Here is a 21,007-nt window from a genome sequence, read left to right as displayed (position 1 = left end):
TGGGTTTATCAGCCGCTGTGACTGGTGTGCGGGTGAGGGCACTGGGTGGGTTTATCAGCCGCTGTGACTGGTGTGCGGGTGAGGGCACTGGGTGGGTTTATCAGCCGCTGTGACTGGTGTGCGGGTGAGACACTGGGTGGGTTTATCAGCCGCTGTGACTGGTGTGCGGGTGAGGGCACTGGGTGGGTTTATCAGCCGCTGTGACTGGTGTGCGGGTGAGACACTGGGTGGGTTTATCAGCCGCTGTGACTGGTGTGCGGGTGAGACACTGGGTGGGTTTATCAGCCGCTGTGACTGGTGTGCGGGTGAGGACACTGGGTGGGTTTATCAGCCGCTGTGACTGGTGTGCGGGTGAGGGCACTGGGTGGGTTTATCAGCCGCTGTGACTGGTGTGCGGGTGAGGACACTGGGTGGGTTTATCAGCCGCTGTGACTGGTGTGCGGGTGAGACACTGGGTGGGTTTATCAGCCGCTGTGACTGGTGTGCGGGTGAGGGCACTGGGTGGGTTTATCAGCCGCTGTGACTGGTGTGCGGGTGAGACACTGGGTGGGTTTATCAGCCGCTGTGACTGGTGTGCGGGTGAGGGCACTGGGTGGGTTTATCAGCCGCTGTGACTGGTGTGCGGGTGAGACACTGGGTGGGTTTATCAGCCGCTGTGACTGGTGTGCGGGTGAGACACTGGGTTGGTTTATCAGCCGCTGTGACTGGTGTGCGGGTGAGGACACTGGGTGGGTTTATCAGCCGCTGTGACTGGTGTGCGGGTGAGACACTGGGTGGGTTTATCAGCCGCTGTGACTGGTGTGCGGGTGAGACACTGGGTGGGTTTATCAGCCGCTGTGACTGGTGTGCGGGTGAGGGCACTGGGTGGGTTTATCAGCCGCTGTGACTGGTGTGCGGGTGAGACACTGGGTGGGTTTATCAGCCGCTGTGACTGGTGTGCGGGTGAGACACTGGGTGGGTTTATCAGCCGCTGTGACTGGTGTGCGGGTGAGACACTGGGTGGGTTTATCAGCCGCTGTGACTGGTGTGCGGGTGAGGGCACTGGGTGGGTTTATCAGCCGCTGTGACTGGTGTGCGGGTGAGGGCACTGGGTGGGTTTATCAGCCGCTGTGACTGGTGTGCGGGTGAGACACTGGGTGGGTTTATCAGCCGCTGTGACTGGTGTGCGGGTGAGACACTGGGTGGGTTTATCAGCCGCTGTGACTGGTGTGCGGGTGAGACACTGGGTGGGTTTATCAGCCGCTGTGACTGGTGTGCGGGTGAGACACTGGGTGGGTTTATCAGCCGCTGTGACTGGTGTGCGGGTGAGGGCACTGGGTGGGTTTATCAGCCGCTGTGACTGGTGTGCTGGTGAGGGCAGTGGGTGGGTTTATCAGCCGCTGTGACTGGTGTGCGGGTGAGACACTGGGTGGGTTTATCAGCCGCTGTGACTGGTGTGCGGGTGAGGGCACTGGGTGGGTTTATCAGCCGCTGTGACTGGTGTGCGGGTGAGGGCACTGGGTGGGTTTATCAGCCGCTGTGACTGGTGTGCGGGTGAGGGCACTGGGTGGGTTTATCAGCCGCTGTGACTGGTGTGCGGGTGAGGACGCTGGGTGGGTTTATCAGCCGCTGTGACTGGTGTGCCGGTGAGACACTGGGTGGGTTTATCAGCCGCTGTGACTGGTGTGCGGGTGAGACACTGGGTGGGTTTATCAGCCGCTGTGACTGGTGTGCGGGTGAGACACTGGGTGGGTTTATCAGCCGCTGTGACTGGTGTGCGGGTGAGACACTGGGTGGGTTTATCAGCCGCTGTGACTGGTGTGCGGGTGAGACACTGGGTGGGTTTATCAGCCGCTGTGACTGGTGTGCGGGTGAGGGCAGTGGGTAGGTTTATCAGCCGCTGTGACTGGTGTGCGGGTGAGACACTGGGTGGGTTTATCAGCCGCTGTGACTGGTGTGCGGGTGAGACACTGGGTGGGTTTATCAGCCGCTGTGACTGGTGTGCGGGTGAGACACTGGGTGGGATTATCAGCCGCTGTGACTGGTGTGCGGGTGAGGGCACTGGGTGGGTTTATCAGCCGCTGTGACTGGTGTGCGGGTGAGGGCACTGGGTGGGTTTATCAGCCGCTGTGACTGGTGTGCGGGTGAGGGCACTGGGTGGGTTTATCAGCCGCTGTGACTGGTGTGCGGGTGAGACACTGGGTGGGTTTATCAGCCGCTGTGACTGGTGTGCGGGTGAGGACACTGGGTGGGTTTATCAGCCGCTGTGACTGGTGTGCGGGTGAGACACTGGGTGGGTTTATCAGCCGCTGTGACTGGTGTGCGGGTGAGGGCAGTGGGTGGGTTTATCAGCCGCTGTGACTGGTGTGCGGGTGAGACACTGGGTGGGTTTATCAGCCGCTGTGACTGGTGTGCGGGTGAGACACTGGGTGGGTTTATCAGCCGCTGTGACTGGTGTGCGGGTGAGACACTGGGTGGGTTTATCAGCCGCTGTGACTGGTGTGCGGGTGAGGGCAGTGGGTGGGTTTATCAGCCGCTGTGACTGGTGTGCGGGTGAGACACTGGGTGGGTTTATCAGCCGCTGTGACTGGTGTGCGGGTGAGGGCAGTGGGTGGGTTTATCAGCCGCTGTGACTGGTGTGCGGGTGAGACACTGGGTGGGTTTATCAGCCGCTGTGACTGGTGTGCGGGTGAGGGCACTGGGTGGGTTTATCAGCCGCTGTGACTGGTGTGCGGGTGAGACACTGGGTGGGTTTATCAGCCGCTGTGACTGGTGTGCGGGTGAGACACTGGGTGGGTTTATCAGCCGCTGTGACTGGTGTGCGGGTGAGACACTGGGTGGGTTTATCAGCCGCTGTGACTGGTGTGCGGGTGAGACACTGGGTGGGTTTATCAGCCGCTGTGACTGGTGTGCGGGTGAGACACTGGGTGGGTTTATCAGCCGCTGTGACTGGTGTGCGGGTGAGACACTGGGTGGGTTTATCAGCCGCTGTGACTGGTGTGCGGGTGAGACACTGGGTGGGTTTATCAGCCGCTGTGACTGGTGTGCGGGTGAGACACTGGGTGGGTTTATCAGCCGCTGTGACTGGTGTGCGGGTGAGACACTGGGTGGGTTTATCAGCCGCTGTGACTGGTGTGCGGGTGAGGGCACTGGGTGGGTTTATCAGCCGCTGTGACTGGTGTGCGGGTGAGGGCAGTGGGTGGGTTTATCAGCCGCTGTGACTGGTGTGCGGGTGAGACACTGGGTGGGTTTATCAGCCGCTGTGACTGGTGTGCGGGTGAGGGCACAGGGTGGGATTATCAGCCGCTGTGACTGGTGTGCGGGTGAGACACTGGGTGGGTTTATCAGCCGCTGTGACTGGTGTGCGGGTGAGACACTGGGTGGGATTATCAGCCGCTGTGACTGGTGTGCGGGTGAGGGCACTGGGTGGGTTTATCAGCCGCTGTGACTGGTGTGCGGGTGAGACACTGGGTGGGTTTATCAGCCGCTGTGACTGGTGTGCGGGTGAGGGCACTGGGTGGGTTTATCAGCCGCTGTGACTGGTGTGCGGGTGAGACACTGGGTGGGTTTATCAGCCGCTGTGACTGGTGTGTGCGTGAGGGCACTGGGTGGGTTTATCAGCCGCTGTGACTGGTGTGCGGGTGAGACACTGGGTGGGTTTATCAGCCGCTGTGACTGGTGTGCGGGTGAGGGCACTGGGTGGGTTTATCAGCCGCTGTGACTGGTGTGCGGGTGAGACACTGGGTGGGTTTATCAGCTGCTGTGACTGGTGTGCGGGTGAGACACTGGGTGGGTTTATCAGCCGCTGTGACTGGTGTGCGGGTGAGACACTGGGTTGGTTTATCAGCCGCTGTGACTGGTGTGCGGGTGAGACACTGGGTGGGTTTATCAGCCGCTGTGACTGGTGTGCGGGTGAGACACTGGGTGGGTTTATCAGCCGCTGTGACTGGTGTGCGGGTGAGGACACTGGGTGGGTTTATCAGCCGCTGTGACTGGTGTGCGGGTGAGGGCACTGGGTGGGTTTATCAGCCGCTGTGACTGGTGTGCGGGTGAGGGCAGTGGGTGGGTTTATCAGCCGCTGTGACTGGTGTGCGGGTGAGACACTGGGTGGGTTTATCAGCCGCTGTGACTGGTGTGCGGGTGAGGGCACTGGGTGGGTTTATCAGCCGCTGTGACTGGTGTGCGGGTGAGGGCACTGGGTGGGTTTATCAGCCGCTGTGACTGGTGTGCGGGTGAGGGCACTGGGTGGGTTTATCAGCCGCTGTGACTGGTGTGCGGGTGAGGGCACTGGGTGGGTTTATCAGCCGCTGTGACTGGTGTGCGGGTGAGGGCACTGGGTGGGTTTATCAGCCGCTGTGACTGGTGTGCGGGTGGGTTTATCAGCCGCTGTGACTGGTGTGCGGGTGAGACACTGGGTGGGTTTATCAGCCGCTGTGACTGGTGTGCGGGTGAGGGCACTGGGTGGGTTTATCAGCCGCTGTGACTGGTGTGCGGGTGAGACACTGGGTGGGTTTATCAGCCGCTGTGACTGGTGTGCGGGTGAGGACGCTGGGTGGGTTTATCAGCCGCTGTGACTGGTGTGCGGGTGAGACACTGGGTGGGTTTATCAGCCGCTGTGACTGGTGTGCGGGTGAGACACTGGGTGGGTTTATCAGCCGCTGTGACTGGTGTGCGGGTGAGACACTGGGTGGGTTTATCAGCCGCTGTGACTGGTGTGCGGGTGAGACACTGGGTGGGTTTATCAGCCGCTGTGACTGGTGTGCGGGTGAGGGCAGTGGGTGGGTTTATCAGCCGCTGTGACTGGTGTGCGGGTGAGACACTGGGTGGGTTTATCAGCCGCTGTGACTGGTGTGCGGGTGAGACACTGGGTGGGTTTATCAGCCGCTGTGACTGGTGTGCGGGTGAGACACTGGGTGGGTTTATCAGCCGCTGTGACTGGTGTGCGGGTGAGACACTGGGTGGGTTTATCAGCCGCTGTGACTGGTGTGCGGGTGAGGGCACTGGGTGGGTTTATCAGCCGCTGTGACTGGTGTGCGGGTGAGACACTGGGTGGGTTTATCAGCCGCTGTGACTGGTGTGCGGGTGAGACACTGGGTGGGTTTATCAGCCGCTGTGACTGGTGTGCGGGTGAGGGCAGTGGGTGGGTTTATCAGCCGCTGTGACTGGTGTGCGGGTGAGACACTGGGTGGGTTTATCAGCCGCTGTGACTGGTGTGCGGGTGAGACACTGGGTGGGTTTATCAGCCGCTGTGACTGGTGTGCGGGTGAGGGCACAGGGTGGGATTATCAGCCGCTGTGACTGGTGTGCGGGTGAGACACTGGGTGGGTTTATCAGCCGCTGTGACTGGTGTGCGGGTGAGACACTGGGTGGGATTATCAGCCGCTGTGACTGGTGTGCGGGTGAGGGCACTGGGTGGGTTTATCAGCCGCTGTGACTGGTGTGCGGGTGAGACACTGGGTGGGTTTATCAGCCGCTGTGACTGGTGTGCGGGTGAGACACTGGGTGGGTTTATCAGCCGCTGTGACTGGTGTGCGGGTGAGACACTGGGTGGGTTTATCAGCCGCTGTGACTGGTGTGCGGGTGAGGGCACTGGGTGGGTTTATCAGCCGCTGTGACTGGTGTGCGGGTGAGACACTGGGTGGGATTATCAGCCGCTGTGACTGGTGTGCGGGTGAGGGCACTGGGTGGGTTTATCAGCCGCTGTGACTGGTGTGCGGGTGAGACACTGGGTGGGTTTATCAGCCGCTGTGACTGGTGTGCGGGTGAGACACTGGGTGGGTTTATCAGCCGCTGTGACTGGTGTGCGGGTGAGACACTGGGTGGGTTTATCAGCCGCTGTGACTGGTGTGCGGGTGAGGGCACTGGGTGGGTTTATCAGCCGCTGTGACTGGTGTGCGGGTGAGACACTGGGTGGGTTTATCAGCCGCTGTGACTGGTGTGCGGGTGAGGGCAGTGGGTGGGTTTATCAGCCGCTGTGACTGGTGTGCGGGTGAGACACTGGGTGGGTTTATCAGCCGCTGTGACTGGTGTGCGGGTGAGGGCACAGGGTGGGATTATCAGCCGCTGTGACTGGTGTGCGGGTGAGACACTGGGTGGGTTTATCAGCCGCTGTGACTGGTGTGCGGGTGAGGACACTGGGTGGGTTTATCAGCCGCTGTGACTGGTGTGCGGGTGAGGGCAGTGGGTGGGTTTATCAGCCGCTGTGACTGGTGTGCGGGTGAGACACTGGGTGGGATTATCAGCCGCTGTGACTGGTGAGCGGGTGAGGGCACTGGGTGGGTTTATCAGCCGCTGTGACTGGTGTGCGGGTGAGGGCACTGGGTGGGTTTATCAGCCGCTGTGACTGGTGTGCGGGTGAGACACTGAGTGGGTTTATCAGCCGCTGTGACTGGTGTGCGGGTGAGGGCACTGGGTGGGTTTATCAGCCGCTGTGACTGGTGTGCGGGTGAGGGCAGTGGGTGGGTTTATCAGCCGCTGTGACTGGTGTGCGGGTGAGACACTGGGTGGGATTATCAGCCGCTGTGACTGGTGTGCGGGTGAGGGCACTGGGTGGGTTTATCAGCCGCTGTGACTGGTGTGCGGGTGAGACACTGGGTGGGTTTATCAGCCGCTGTGACTGGTGTGCGGGTGAGGGCAGTGGGTGGGTTTATCAGCCGCTGTGACTGGTGTGCGGGTGAAACACTGGGTGGGTTTATCAGCCGCTGTGACTGGTGTGCGGGTGAGGGCACTGGGTGGGTTTATCAGCCGCTGTGACTGGTGTGCGGGTGAGGGCAGTGGGTGGGTTTATCAGCCGCTGTGACTGGTGTGCGGGTGAGACACTGGGTGGGATTATCAGCCGCTGTGACTGGTGAGCGGGTGAGGGCACTGGGTGGGTTTATCAGCCGCTGTGACTGGTGTGCGGGTGAGACACTGGGTGGGTTTATCAGCCGCTGTGACTGGTGTGCGGGTGAGACACTGGGTGGGTTTATCAGCCGCTGTGACTGGTGTGCGGGTGAGACACTGGGTGGGTTTATCAGCCGCTGTGACTGGTGTGCGGGTGAGGGCACAGGGTGGGATTATCAGCCGCTGTGACTGGTGTGCGGGTGAGACACTGGGTGGGTTTATCAGCCGCTGTGACTGGTGTGCGGGTGAGACACTGGGTGGGTTTATCAGCCGCTGTGACTGGTGTGCGGGTGAGACACTGGGTGGGTTTATCAGCCGCTGTGACTGGTGTGCGGGTGAGATACTGGGTGGGATTATCAGCCGCTGTGACTGGTGTGCGGGTGAGGGCACTGGGTGGGTTTATCAGCCGCTGTGACTGGTGTGCGGGTGAGACACTGGGTGGGTTTATCAGCCGCTGTGACTGGTGTGCGGGTGAGACACTGGGTGGGTTTATCAGCCGCTGTGACTGGTGTGCGGGTGAGACACTGGGTGGGTTTATCAGCCGCTGTGACTGGTGTGCGGGTGAGGACGCTGGGTGGGTTTATCAGCCGCTGTGACTGGTGTGCGGGTGAGACACTGGGTGGGTTTATCAGCCGCTGTGACTGGTGTGCGGGTGAGACACTGGGTGGGTTTATCAGCCGCTGTGACTGGTGTGCGGGTGAGACACTGGGTGGGTTTATCAGCCGCTGTGACTGGTGTGCGGGTGAGACACTGGGTGGGTTTATCAGCCGCTGTGACTGGTGTGCGGGTGAGGGCAGTGGGTGGGTTTATCAGCCGCTGTGACTGGTGTGTGCGTGAGGGCAGTGGGTGGGTTTATCAGCCGCTGTGACTGGTGTGCGGGTGAGACACTGGGTGGGTTTATCAGCCGCTGTGACTGGTGTGCGGGTGAGACACTGGGTGGGTTTATCAGCCGCTGTGACTGGTGAGCGGGTGAGGGCAGTGGGTGGGTTTATCAGCCGCTGTGACTGGTGTGCGGGTGAGACACTGGGTGGGTTTATCAGCCGCTGTGACTGGTGTGCGGGTGAGACACTGGGTGGGTTTATCAGCCGCTGTGACTGGTGTGCGGGTGAGACACTGGGTGGGTTTATCAGCCGCTGTGACTGGTGTGCGGGTGAGACACTGGGTGGGTTTATCAGCCGCTGTGACTGGTGTGCGGGTGAGACACTGGGTGGGATTATCAGCCGCTGTGACTGGTGTGCGGGTGAGGGCACTGGGTGGGTTTATCAGCCGCTGTGACTGGTGTGCGGGTGAGGGCACTGGGTGGGTTTATCAGCCGCTGTGACTGGTGTGCGGGTGAGACACTGGGTGGGAGGGCTGGTAGCTGTTGCAGAGTAACAAGGAAGGCAAGAGTGACATCGGCTGGCATGGCTGGCATGCACCCGCTGGGCTGAATGGTCTGCATCGCTCTCACTATTCAGTGACCATGGCACTGGAACTTCACCGAACGCTGGCTGTCCCCAGCAAGATGGCGGACCTCCCTCGAGTGTGGGAAACAGAGAGGTAATAAGGAGAGGGAACACCTTCTCCTCTGCCCGGAGGGTGGGCAATCAGTGGTCACCCATTCACAATCTCAAGGGAATTGGGGGGGCAGCGGGTGGGACCTTGGAGGAGGCTGAGGGGGGAACTTAATAGTGGGGTATGACATCATGAGAGGCATTGTGAGAAATTATCTGCCCCAGCAGGGACATCACGGTTCAAGAAGATCGGAGGAAAACACTTCTCCCTGGGTGTGGGGTGTGTTGGAAAGAACTCCCAGAGAGGGCAGAGGGTAAACAGACATTTCCAGACCAACATTTGAAATGCCAGGGCACAGAAAGCTACAGATCAGGCAGTGGAAAAAGGGTTTAGCAGATCTGGGTGCCTGATCGTCAACATCGATATGGTGTTCAACTCTACAGTGGTATCAGTTGCGGAACACAGCCCACCTTGTCTGTCTCGAACTATTAATCTGCTAGTCCATCAGACTGCAGCACAGCCAGGAGAATCTAGACCGCTGTTCCCAACGAGGTGGAGAAGACGCACAGCGGATTACGGATAATCAGGGTAGCCATGTATTTGGCAGAACTTGTAAAGAACAGAAACTAATCGAGAAACTGGCTGGGGTTGCCTTGGCCGGAGCAGGAGACTGTCGCCGAACAGTTACGAACTGGCGTCAGTCGCGTGCACTTGTGTGGCTATCAGATGTGACACTATGCTGACAGCAAGCAGTTTTTAATTAGCATCAGTGGTGAGTGCTACTGCCGGAAAAACTGTGATTTTTGTCACCCCGTTAGTTTGCGGGAATTAAGCAGCCAGACCATTCAGAACTGCTTTGCTGACTGTGGTTTCAAGCATTCAGGCTTGGAGAACCCTGAAACAGCCCCCAGAGTGAAAACAAAAAGATTTCACCAAGTTAGGACCTACGGAAAATTTGAAGGTGTCGGCAATCATCTTGAATGTTACAATGAGAATAAAGATTTGGAGGACATAGTCATCAAAAGCACTGTGTGAAGGCAGTCAATTCTCTGCACAAAACTGGGTGAGTTCCTCGATCCATAACTATCAGGAACCAGTACAGTTTTACAGTACGGCTGTCTACTGCTAGCGTTTTAATTTATCCTGTATTTTATTTAAATACATAATTCTTCAATTAAACAGTGGTTTGTCTTTTTTCACACTTCTAACTGCCCCCATGAAACATCAGCTAATTGGGGCAATGTGTCCCCTTTAACAGGAATCCACCACACAGGCATCAGCACTTATCAGATCTGAGGGGAACGCTGTGCTCTCCAAAGACCAACAACAGGGTATCGGGCAGAAAGGCCACTTTAGGGGGCTGCGGGCTCTTTGACACTTGGAGGGAGAGCGGCCGAACCTCATGGCACCTTCAGACAGCGAGGCCCCCCCCCCCCACACACACACACTGCGGTCGGGCACCTTGAAGAAGTCCCTCAGCTGCGGGCTGTTAGAGAGGGCCGGGATGTCGACCGTGAACTGCAGCAGCTCCTCGGCGCATCGGCGACGATCTTCGATGACCGCGGCGTCAAAGCGCCCTGTGACGGGACACAGACATACCGAACGATCAGCCTGGCCCAGTGTCAAGAGATCAGTCCCTCCCACACTCAGCCAGCCCTACACCCATAACACCACAAGACACAGGAGCAGATTAGGCCATTCAGCCCATCAAGTCTGCTGTGCCATTCTGTCCAGACTGATTTACTATCCCTCTCAACCCCATTCTCCTGCTTTCTCCCCATAAACTGACATCCTGCCTACATAATCAAAAGCCCACAAAGCTCTCCTTTAAATACACCCAATGACAGTCGTCCATGGCAACGAATTCCACAGATTCACTACCCTCTGGCTAAGGAAATTCCACCTCATCTCTGTTCTAAAGCAACGTTCTTGTAGTCTGAGGTTGTGTCCACTAGTCCTAGACTCCCCCACTATAGGAAACATCCTCTCCACATCCACTCTATCTGTGTCCTCTGGTCCTAGACTCCTCCACTATAGGAAACATCCTCTCCACATCCACTCTATCTGTATCCTCTGGTCCTAGACTCCCCCACTATAGGAAACATCCTCTCCACATCCACTCTATCTGTGTCCTCTGGTCCTAGACTCCCCCACTACAGGAAACATCCTCTCCACATCCACTCTATCTGTGTCCTCTGGTCCTAGACTCCTCCACTATAGGAAACATCCTCTCCACATCCACTCTGTGTCCTCTGGTCCTAGACTCCCCCACTATAGGAAACATCCTCTCCACATCCACTCTATCTGTGTCCTCTGGTCCTAGACTCCTCCACTATAGGAAACATCCTCTCCACATCCACTCTATCTGTGTCCTCTGGTCCTAGACTCCCCCACTACAGGAAACATCCTCTCCACATCCACTCTATCTGTGTCCTCTGGTCCTAGACTCCCCCACTATAGGAAACATCCTCTCCACATCCACTCTATCTGTGTCCTCTGGTCCTAGACTCCCCCACTATAGGAAACATCCTCTCCACATCCACTCTATCTGTGTCCTCTGGTCCTAGACTCCCCCACTACAGGAAACATCCTCTCCACATCCACTCTATCTGTGTCCTCTGGTCCTAGACTCCCCCACTACAGGAAACATCCTCTCCACATCCACTCTATCTGTGTCCTCTGGTCCTAGACTCCCCCACTACAGGAAACATCCTCTCCACATCCACTCTATCTGTGTCCTCTGGTCCTAGACTCCCCCACTACAGGAAACATCCTCTCCACATCCACTCTATCTGTGTCCTCTGGTCCTAGACTCCCCCACTATAGGAAACATCCTCTCCACATCCACTCTATCTGTGTCCCCTGGTCCTAGACTCCCCCACTATAGGAAACATCCTCTCCACTTCGACTCTATCTGCTGCACTCTCCTCCTCCATCGCTCCAAAGTGAACAGCGGCCCCTGCCTGAAGTCTCGCTTGCCCTTCATTTTGGGATGCAGCGCAGAAAAGGCTCTTCAAGCCCACCTCGCCAAATCGCAGGGCAGTTTACAGTGACTAATCACCCATGCACACACACAAACCAGCCGGAATTCAACTCCTCTCACTGATGCCCTGACCTCAGTAACCTCGTTCATGCAAGCATTCGTTTAAATAATTCATTCTGGGTTTTATGTGTAGATCCGCGAGTTGCAAACGGTAACACACTAATACATGCCTGCACTGCTGAAAGAAAGCACACAGTTAGACTTCCATGTGATTAATATTTTGAAGTGAAAAGGGGGTTTCTTTTTTTCCCTTTGTTACTGTTGGGAAAGGGTTTCCTTTTGTTAACTAGCAGGAATGCTAATTTACTGATAACGAGAATGGTATTCCTTTGTAAACCAAATGGGGATTAATGTTCTTTCTTCTGAGTCTGTAAGCTTTTGTTGACGGGCTTTTGGGCAGATCGGCGCGAGGGGGTCGAGAGAGAGGACGCAATGCTCTAAGCTGGGCGAGGATCGGACCCCAAAGGGGGGTCCGAGGCCGGGAGATTCTCCGAGGAGGGGGGGGGGGGGGGGATGAAGCTAGATGTGCTTGGTTGACTATTCGGAGGGTCCTGAGCTGTTTGGAGAGTCGAGGAGTTCGGAGGGGATTAAATGGTGGCCAGAAGACTTCAGAAATTGAGCTCCAGCGGTTGTGCACGAAGTGGTTTGGACTTTGATAAGTTTGGCGCCTTGTCTTTATTTCTTTTCTCTTCATATATACTGTATCGTTATTAATCACTTAGTTATAGTAACCTTTATAAATTGTACTCATTTAATCGCATATGGTGTACTGTCTGGTTTTGGGCGAGGCGGGGACATCACACATCATCCACACCAGCTGATTACCCAGTTTGGCGGGGCCGAAGTCTGCTCCCCCTAGACGAGAACGAGCTGAGCGAGCCTGAGGCGACCCAGGGGGTTACATTGTGGGGTGCTCGTCCGGGATTGATTTCTGTGGAAGCTGTGTGATCACCCTCTTTAAGCGGCGAAGAGCTGGTGTGCCTTTGTGGGTGTGCGATTGCTGGTTATCGCTGCGTGTGTGTTGGGTGGGGTGGTTGCTGTTGGTAGCAATTGTCGTTGTTCGAGTTCCGACTAGTGCTGATGAAATGGTGGTGGGACCATGGGTTGTCCGTACTGTTTGGAGAGTGAGGAGTGACAGGTTGGGATGTTTCAGCAGTGGTGAGCTCCGCCCGGTTGTTGGAATAATGTCCAGCCCTAAAGGGGCGGAGGTGTGGGCGGAGCGGACCTCTCAGTTGTTGGGTGAGTGGCAGTACTTGGCTGAGGAAAAGCGACAGGGACTGGTTGAAAGTTTGAGTAGGCGGGCTGGTAACTTTGTTAGAACTGTCGGGCGCAATTACCTCGAAGTGACCGCTGCCAGGGGGCTTATTATATCTGTGGCAGGAGATTGGTGGGAAGTTTTTAGGGTATCCCTTTTTGCCTAGGGGGGCAGATAAATTGCTTGTGGTGCCAAGGGGATCTGTCAAGGGGATCAGTTGTTCCGTTGATTCGAGAGGTGTCGGGAAACTTAGAGGAGGCCCAGTGGGGGAACGGCTTGGGGTCTCTGGGGGAGCACGTTCCCAGCAATGTACCAAGGAACTCCCGAAAGGAGCAGACCCTATTCCTGAAGGCTTAGAGGGGCCATGCGCACAGGTGTTGTTACGGATGGATGGAAGTCAAGTTAAAGCCATCCTCGGCACTGGGGCCCCGGTGAAGTTGCTGTACAGTTTGTTTCATAACCGTTATTGGAAGCATTTACCCTTGACAACATTGAGGACACTGGAGATTCGGGGTACCAGTGCCGGTGATTATCCAGACAATGGTTGTTGGTCAGTGAAAATGGAGTTCTTAGAGGCAAATGTGGAGGAGACTGAGGTTCATGAATCGTTAATGCTGATGTGTCCGGACCCTGTTGAGACGGGCAGCATTTCCGTTCTAGAGAGAACCAAAATCCTGCTGGTGCGCTGGGAGCATGCCCGGAGGAGGCGGGTGAGCGCTGTTTGGAGGCATTGTCGATGCACCCAGGGTTTCGAGCTGCTTGTGCGGACGTGTGTAGCAGCATTGGGCTGATACCGAATTCAAACAAGAGCCAGTGGTGGTACGGCCTGGGGGAGTATCCTCTGGGGAAGTGAGACCCTCTTCGTGGACGCTGCGAAATACCACAAGGGAGGGGAGTTGACTGCTGAAGACACCTCGGAGAGAGAGAGGTTGCGGCGACTGGCCCCTGAAGCCGTGGAAGACGTAGGCAGCGTGTGTGTGGATTATATTGCGTTGAAGAGGCACACTGTCAGTGACCAGAATACGGCCCTGAGGGCCAGAGAGGCGATGGCCTGTCTGAGTGGTGCGATGTGGTTTAAAGTGCTGGATCTGAGGAGTGGATGTTGCCAGATCCCGATGAGTGGGGCCAACAAGGAGAAGACAGCCGTTATAAATTCCCTAGGAGTCTTCGGGTCCGAAAAGATGCCACAGGGCATATCTGGAGCCCTTGCAACCTTCCTGCAGGGCAGGTGGAAGACCATAGGGGATGTGGAGGCGTTTGGAGTTTTGGTGTATGTGGATGATCTCTTGGTATTTGGATTTGCCTCAGGAGAATATGAAGTGAGGTCGTTGCAGGAGCAGCTGAGAACTACCGAGTTAAAGTGTTTTCGGGACACGTGCCAGGGCTGGCGAAGGTCGCAGCTTGTGAGTGACTGTCTCTACGGAATCAAGTTTGAAATGAAGACGGAGAGACTGGAGAAAGTGATCTGGAACCATTCGGAAGACTTACAAGTTGGAGAGAATGAAGAAAGTTGTCTGACTGAGGATAATAGCAAACTGAGAACCCGGAGAGGGGAGTTTGCGGAGGTGAAGAAATTACAGACGAATTTCAGAAGAGAGAAGCGGAAGCTTGAAGGGAACCTGAAGATGACCATCGACAGTTCAAATGAAGTGCAAAACCTGAAAGTTGATCTGGAAGAAGTCATGAGGAAGAAAAAGCTGGAGAGAAGTGCAGTGAATACTGAACAGGAGGCTGAAGAGACTGCGGGAGCAGTGCAGGCCACGTGTTTCCGTTTGGAGAAGATCAAACAGCAGCTACTGATCACAGGAATGAGGAAGAATACAGATTCGATGGATGATGTGCTGGATGTGTGGTACATGCTGCCTTTTGCTGACTTTCCCTCGATTGAGGAAGAGACCATTGGCCCTTCTCCCACTGAGTCAGGTGTAGCGGGGAGGGTTAGCTGTGTGCAGTGTGGGGCATGAGTGAGAGGTTGAGAGAGGAGTTGGTAGTGGGCCCAAGGTATCCCCAGTTGTGTCCAAGCCTGAAGGGTTTAGGTGAGGGGGTACAGAGGCCTCAGAAGGGTTAGGGAACTCCCAGATAGTTGGCCTAAGTAGTGCCTGAGGAACAGGGCGTGAGGGTTACTGTGTGGGGAGGAGATGTCACTGTTTGTGCTTGGGTTACGGTGTGTTGGCAGGAAAGGTGGCGAGTTATTTAGTAGTCATGAGGACATGAATTTTATTTGGTGGAGGAAGTGTGTAAAGGGGGTTTCTTTTTTTCTCTTTGTTACTGTTGGGAAAGGGTTTCCTTTTGTTAACTAGCAGGAATGCTAATTTACTGATAACAAGAATGGGGGTATTCCTTTGTAAACCAAATGGGGATTAATGTTCTTTCTTCTGAGTCTGTAAGCTTTTGTTGACGGACTTTTAGGCAGATCGGCGCGAGGGGGTCGAGAGAGAGGACGCAATGCTCTAAGCTGGGCGAGGATCGGACCCCAAAGGGGGGTCCGAGGCCGGGAGATTCTCCGAGGGGGGGGGGGATGAAGCTAGATGTGCTTGGTTGACCACTCGGAGGGTCCTGAGCTGTTTGGAGAGTCGAGGAGTTCGGAGGGTCCTGAGCTGCGAGTCGAGGAGTTCGGAGGGGATCGAATGGTGGCCAGAAGACTTCAGTAATTGAGCTCCAACGGTTGTGCACGAAGTGGTTTGGACTTTGATAAGTTTGGCGCCTTTTCTTTATTTTTTTCTTCATATATACTGTATCGTTATTAATCACTTAGTTATAGAAACCTTTATAAATTGTACTCATTTAATCGCATATGGTGTACTGTCTGTTTTTGGGCGAGGCGGGGACACCACACAGCATCCACACCAGCTGATTACCCAGTTTGGCGGGGCCGAAGGCTGCTCCCCCTAGACAAGAACGAGCTGAGCGAGCCTGAGGCGACCCAGGGAGTTACAGAAGCTAATAGTAATAGTGTTACAGTAAACACAATATTTCTGCGGTGCCTTAGCACTCTCTCTAATCCAGGCAACATCCTGGTGAATCTCCTCTGCACCCTCTCTAATCCAGGCAACATCCTGGTGAATCTCCTCTGCACCCTCTCTAATCCAGACAGCATCCTGGTGAATCTCCTCTGTACCCTCTCTAATCCAGACAGCATCATGGTGAATCTCCTCTGCAACCTCTCTAATCCAGACAGCATCCTAGTGAATCTCCTCTGCACCCTCCCTAATCCAGCCAGCATCCTGGTGAATCTCCTCTGCACCCTCTCTAATCCAGACAGCATCCTGGTGAATCTCCTCTGTACCCTCTCTAATCCAGACAGCATCCTGGTGAATCTCCTCTGCACCATCTGTAATCCAGACAGCATCCTGGTAAATCTCCTCTGCACCCTCTCTAATCCAGACAGCATCCTGGTGAATCTCCTCTGCACCCTCTCTAATCCAGACAGCATCCTGGTGAATCTCCTCTGCACCCTCTCTAATCCAGACATCATCCTGGTAAATCTCCTCTGCACCCTCTCTAATCCAGACAGCATCCTGGTGAATCTCCTCTGCACCCTCTCTAATCCAGACAACATCCTGGTAAATCTCCTCTGCACCCTCTCTAATCCAGACAGCATCCTAGTGAATCTCCTCTGCACCCTCCCTAATCCAGCCAGCATCCTGGTGAATCTCCTCTGCACCCTCTCTAATCCAGACAGCATCCTGGTAAATCTCCTCTGCACCCTCTCTAATCCAGGCAGCATCCTGGTAAATCTCCTCTGCACCCTCTCTAATCCAGACAGCATCCTAGTGAATCTCCTCTGCACCCTCCCTAATCCAGCCAGCATCCTGGTGAATCTCCTCTGCACCCTCTCTAATCCAGGCAGCATCCTGGTGAATCTCCTCTGCACCCTCTCTAATCCAGACAGCATCCTGGTAAATCTCCTCTGCACCCTCTCTAATCCAGACAGCATCCTGGTAAATCTCCTCTGCACCCTCTCCAATCCAGACAGCATCCTGGTGAATCTCCTCTGCACCATCTGTAATCCAGACAGCATCCTGGTAAATCTCCTCTGCACCATCTGTAATCCAGACAGCATCCTGGTGAATCTCCTCTGCACCATCTGTAATCCAGACAGCATCCTGGTGAATCTCCTCTGCACCCTCTCTAATCCAGACAGCATCCTGGTGAATCTCCTCTGCACCCTCTCTAATCCAGACAGCATCCTGGTAAATCTCCTCTGCACCCTCTCTAATCCAGGCAGCATCCTGGTAAATCTCCTCTGCACCCTCTCTAATCCAGACAGCATCCTGGTAAATCTCCTCTGCACCCTCTCTAATCCAGACAGCATCCTGGTGAATCTCCTCTGCACCCTCTCTAATCCAGACAGCATCCTGGTGAATCTCCTCTGCACCCTCTCTAATCCAGTCAGCATCCTGGTGAATCTCCTCTGCACCATCTGTAATCCAGCCAGCATCCTGGTGAATCTCCTCTGCACCATCTGTAATCCAGACAGCATCCTGGTGAATCTCCTCTGCACCCTCTCTAATCCAGACAGCATCCTGGTGAATCTCCTCTGCACCCTCTCTAATCCAGACAGCATCCTGGTGAATCTCCTCTGCACCCTCTCTAATCCAGACAGCATCCTGGTAAATCTCCTCTGCACCCTCTCTAATCCAGGCAGCATCCTGGTAAATCTCCTCTGCACCCTCTCTAATTCAGACAGCATCCTGGTAAATCTCCTCTGCACCCTCTCTAATCCAGACAGCATCCTGGTGAATCTCCTCTGCACCCTCTCTAATCCAGACAGCATCCTGGTGAATCTCCTCTTCACCCTCTCTAACCCAGACAGCATCCTGGTGAATCTCCTCTGCACCCTCTCTAAACCAAACAGCATCCTGGTAAATCTCCTGTGCACCCTCTCTAAAGCTTCCACAGATCTGCTCTCATGAAGTACAGGCGGATCGCTGTCAAGGTGAAATTGGAAGGACACTGTATCTTACCGAACACCTGGGCCTTCGGAAAGGGAGGGAACTCCTCCAGCTTCCGGAACAGATTCCTGTGGATGTAGGACAGCTCACTGTGCAGCTTTTTGAAGTCGCTGTAGCGCTTGAACACCGTCACCTATGGGGTGGGCAAAACAGAGCTGAATTTTACCGACCGTAGGAGCCTGACTGTCTGTACTGTCGTTTGGATTGCGCATTCATGGGAACCTGTCACATGGCAGAAGCGAAGAGCGCAGTTACATACTCCGGCTGTCTTTAGTTCAGTTTTCTCTAGGCACACTACTTTCTCTTCTCGTTTCAGAACGTTCGACTGTTCACTGTTATATCGCTGGTCAATCGTTACAAGACGGCAGGCTGCTGCCAGTTTCTCACTGAAGGATGGAACGCACTCTCTCTGTCAAAGCCCCACACTCCACCCGCCCGGCTGAGTCTTGGAACAGATCTGGTTGGTTCTGCACAGGGAGCAGGGCTAAATCCACACACCCGATCGAACGGTGCAGCAAGCTTCATTTTTCACATGTACATTGAATGGGCTGTGGGTGGAGGTACGTCTCTACCAAAGGAGGTGTGTGAGGGGCTCCTTCCCTCTGCCGGCCTGCAGGTCACCCTCGGGCAAGGTGTAGCTCCTGCTTAGCCCCCGATCAGGGTGAGGTGGGAGCAGGTGGTGGACGGTCGTACGAGCAGCCGGTGCAGATCACAAGTCCTGGTTACGTGACCACTGACGCCAGGCAGACAATCTCTGAAGGGTATTGACAACGGCTGGGGTCACCCCTCTTGTAAAGACGCGGCCCAGGAGGCAATGGCAAACCAGTTCTGCAGAAACATTTGCCAATGTAAAGGGGGTTTCTTCTTTTTGTTAACTAGCAGGAATGCTAATTTACTGATAACGAGAATGGGGGTATTCCTTTGTAAACCAAATGGGGATTAATGTTCTTTCTTCTGAGTCTGTAAGCTTTTGTTGACGGGCTTTTGGGCAGATCGGCGCGAGGGGGTCGAGAGAGAGGACGCAATGCTATAAGCTGGGCGAGGATCGGACCCCAAAGGGGGGGTCCGAGGCCCGGAGGTACTCCGAGGAGGGGGGATGAAGCTAGATGTGCTTGGTTGACCACTTGGAGGGTCCTGAGCTGCGAGTCGAGGAGTTCGGAGGGGATCGAATGGTGGCTAGAAGACTTCAGTAATTGAGCTCCAACAGTTGTGCACGAAGTGGTTTGGACTTTGATAAGATTGGCGCCTTTTCTTCATTTTTTTCTTCATATATACTGTATCGTTATTAATCACTTAGTTATAGTAACCTTTATAAATTGTACTCATTTAATCGCATATGGTGTGCTGTCTGTTTTTGGGCGAGGCGGGGACATCACACAGCATCCACACCAGCTGATTACCCAGTTTGGCGGGGCCGAAGGCTGCTCCCCCTAGACGAGAACGAGCTGAGCGAGCCTGAGGCGACCCAGGGGGTTACACCAAGAACAGTCGGGGTCGTGGAAAGACCGTGATCACCCATGTCATATGACAGCATGTGATGATGATCAATGTAAAAGGGTGGTTAGCACGGACTAGGTGGGCTGAGTGTCCACTTTCTGTGATATATTGCTCTCCGATAACCCCGGGGCACTGGAGGCAGGTCAGGCAGTGTCTATGGACAGTGACAGAGGGGAAATAGCTGGTCCGGAGCCTGCTCTACCTGTCTGTCCAGGTGAAGGGTCTTGGCCTGACCCTTTGCCTCCGCAGACGCTGCCAGACCCGGAGTTCCTCCAACAGTTCGTACGTGGCTGCAGATTCGAGCATCTGCAGAATCTGTTCTGTCTCCGTGGGGCGCCCTGTTTGAAGACTGAGATCTGAGTATTACTGTGATACTGGAGCACGCAGACTCCGCGTGGATAACTTGTTTATTTGAGATACAGCAGGGATAGGTCCTTCGGGCCTGACCAGAAACATGCCTCCTTAGTTCTGGCCTAACCATGCGACAATGAACAATTAACCTTCCAACCGGTGTGTCTTTGGACTGTGGGAGGAAACCCACATGGTCACGGGGAGAGCGTGCAAACTCCTCACAGAGAGCAGTGCGAAATGAACCAAAGGGTGGCGGGGGGGGGGGGGAGAACGGGACGCCTGGTCGCCATCGAACGCAAGGGTTGAGAAGGCCGAGGGGTGGCACCTTCACCTTCAACCTCCCCCCTTCAGCAATCCCAAATCGTGCAGATGCCGGAAACGTGAAACAAAACCAGAGGGTACCGGACATGGGGAGAGAAGCCCTTCGGCGGGGTGGCATAAGCTTCACAGTCGTTTTTACCTCTTTGACTTCTGCTGTCTTCTTTGAAATGATCTAGGAGTGATAAAGAAAGAGGGTGTCACTGGTGTGTCTGTCACCCTGGTGGGGCTGTGAAGTTCATTCCCGTTTCTGGCTGCCAACCATTAGGACCTAGTTGTTGTATCTTACCCAAAAGCACTGAGAGATATCATCGACAGATTTTCTACAGATGTACCATCGCTGCCTGGGACAGAAGCTCCAAGGGTTGAGAGAGGCTGCAGAGGCATCAAGGGTACAAACCTCCCCACCATCGTGGACAGCCTCACTCGGGAAGGCAGGATCCTTCACCCCGGATGTGCCCTCACCTCAAAAAGTTCAAAGTTAATTCACTTCCAAAGAACATACATGTCACCATCTACAACCTGAGAGTCATTTTCTTGTGGGCATTCACAGTGAATCGAAGAACCATTACAGCATCAGTGAACTAACAGCTTATCCTTTCTCATTTTTCATTGGCTAAGCATTAGCACATGACCCGCGTGGTGTAATTGTTGTGATTGTGCAGCCCGTTGACCAGTTCATTTCTATCTAAGGAATTTTTCCCACCTTACCCATAAGAGTGATAGTTTTTACAGAAACGCTATCTTTATTCCCTCGTCTTGGCATTAATTCTGCTCTTGGTATCGTTTATCATCTCTTTGCTTAGTATTTGTATGTTTGTTTGTACTCTAAAGTGAACTGAAATCTCAGAAGTAAGACTGCTCGTCACTCTTGACTCGTGGAAGAAGATTAAGAATCTGAAATTAAACAGAGATCCAGCACTTCCCTCTCCTCTTATAATTCGTGTTGAATATTTATGCCCCTCCGCCCCAGCTGAAAGTTGTCATCACACGTCCCAGCACCTTGACAGGCTCAGCATCCGGTACTGGCTTGAGTGGCTGCTACCAGCACCTCCCACACCAGGGTATGAGACTGCAAAGTTCACATGCCACCCTGGAGACTCGGGAAGCGTAGCTGCACTTTCAGGGCTTCGCTTTGGCCACGCTTGGGGTATCGTTTGCAGATCTGGTCGCCCCGTCACAGGAAGGATGCAGAGGCTCGCCAGCGATCCACAGGGAGCGGACAGACAGATT

General features: G+C 54.9%; 1 protein-coding gene across 2 annotated transcripts in view; it reads right to left on the bottom strand.

Annotated features, from left to right (window-relative positions):
- LOC132383726 (sorting nexin-15-like) overlaps positions 1-21,007 on the bottom strand; it is a 237,046-nt gene that overhangs the window by 205,915 nt on the left and 10,124 nt on the right. The window contains exons 2-4 of one of the 2 annotated variants that reach the window (XM_059954918.1): positions 19,917-19,949; positions 17,621-17,741; positions 9,817-9,932 (exon numbers count right to left, since the gene is read on the bottom strand). In XM_059954918.1, the coding sequence (XP_059810901.1) occupies positions 9,817-9,932; positions 17,621-17,741; positions 19,917-19,949 (270 nt within the window). The remainder of the gene's footprint in view (positions 1-9,816; positions 9,933-17,620; positions 17,742-19,916; positions 19,950-21,007) is intronic. The other variant, XM_059954919.1, reaches the window with a different exon arrangement.

This window comes from Hypanus sabinus, chromosome 31, assembly GCF_030144855.1.
Source record: "Hypanus sabinus isolate sHypSab1 chromosome 31, sHypSab1.hap1, whole genome shotgun sequence".
Lineage (NCBI taxonomy): Eukaryota > Metazoa > Chordata > Chondrichthyes > Myliobatiformes > Dasyatidae > Hypanus > Hypanus sabinus.
Note: the sequence above shows the minus strand (reverse complement) of the source record. Positions and strands in the feature narration are given on the sequence as shown.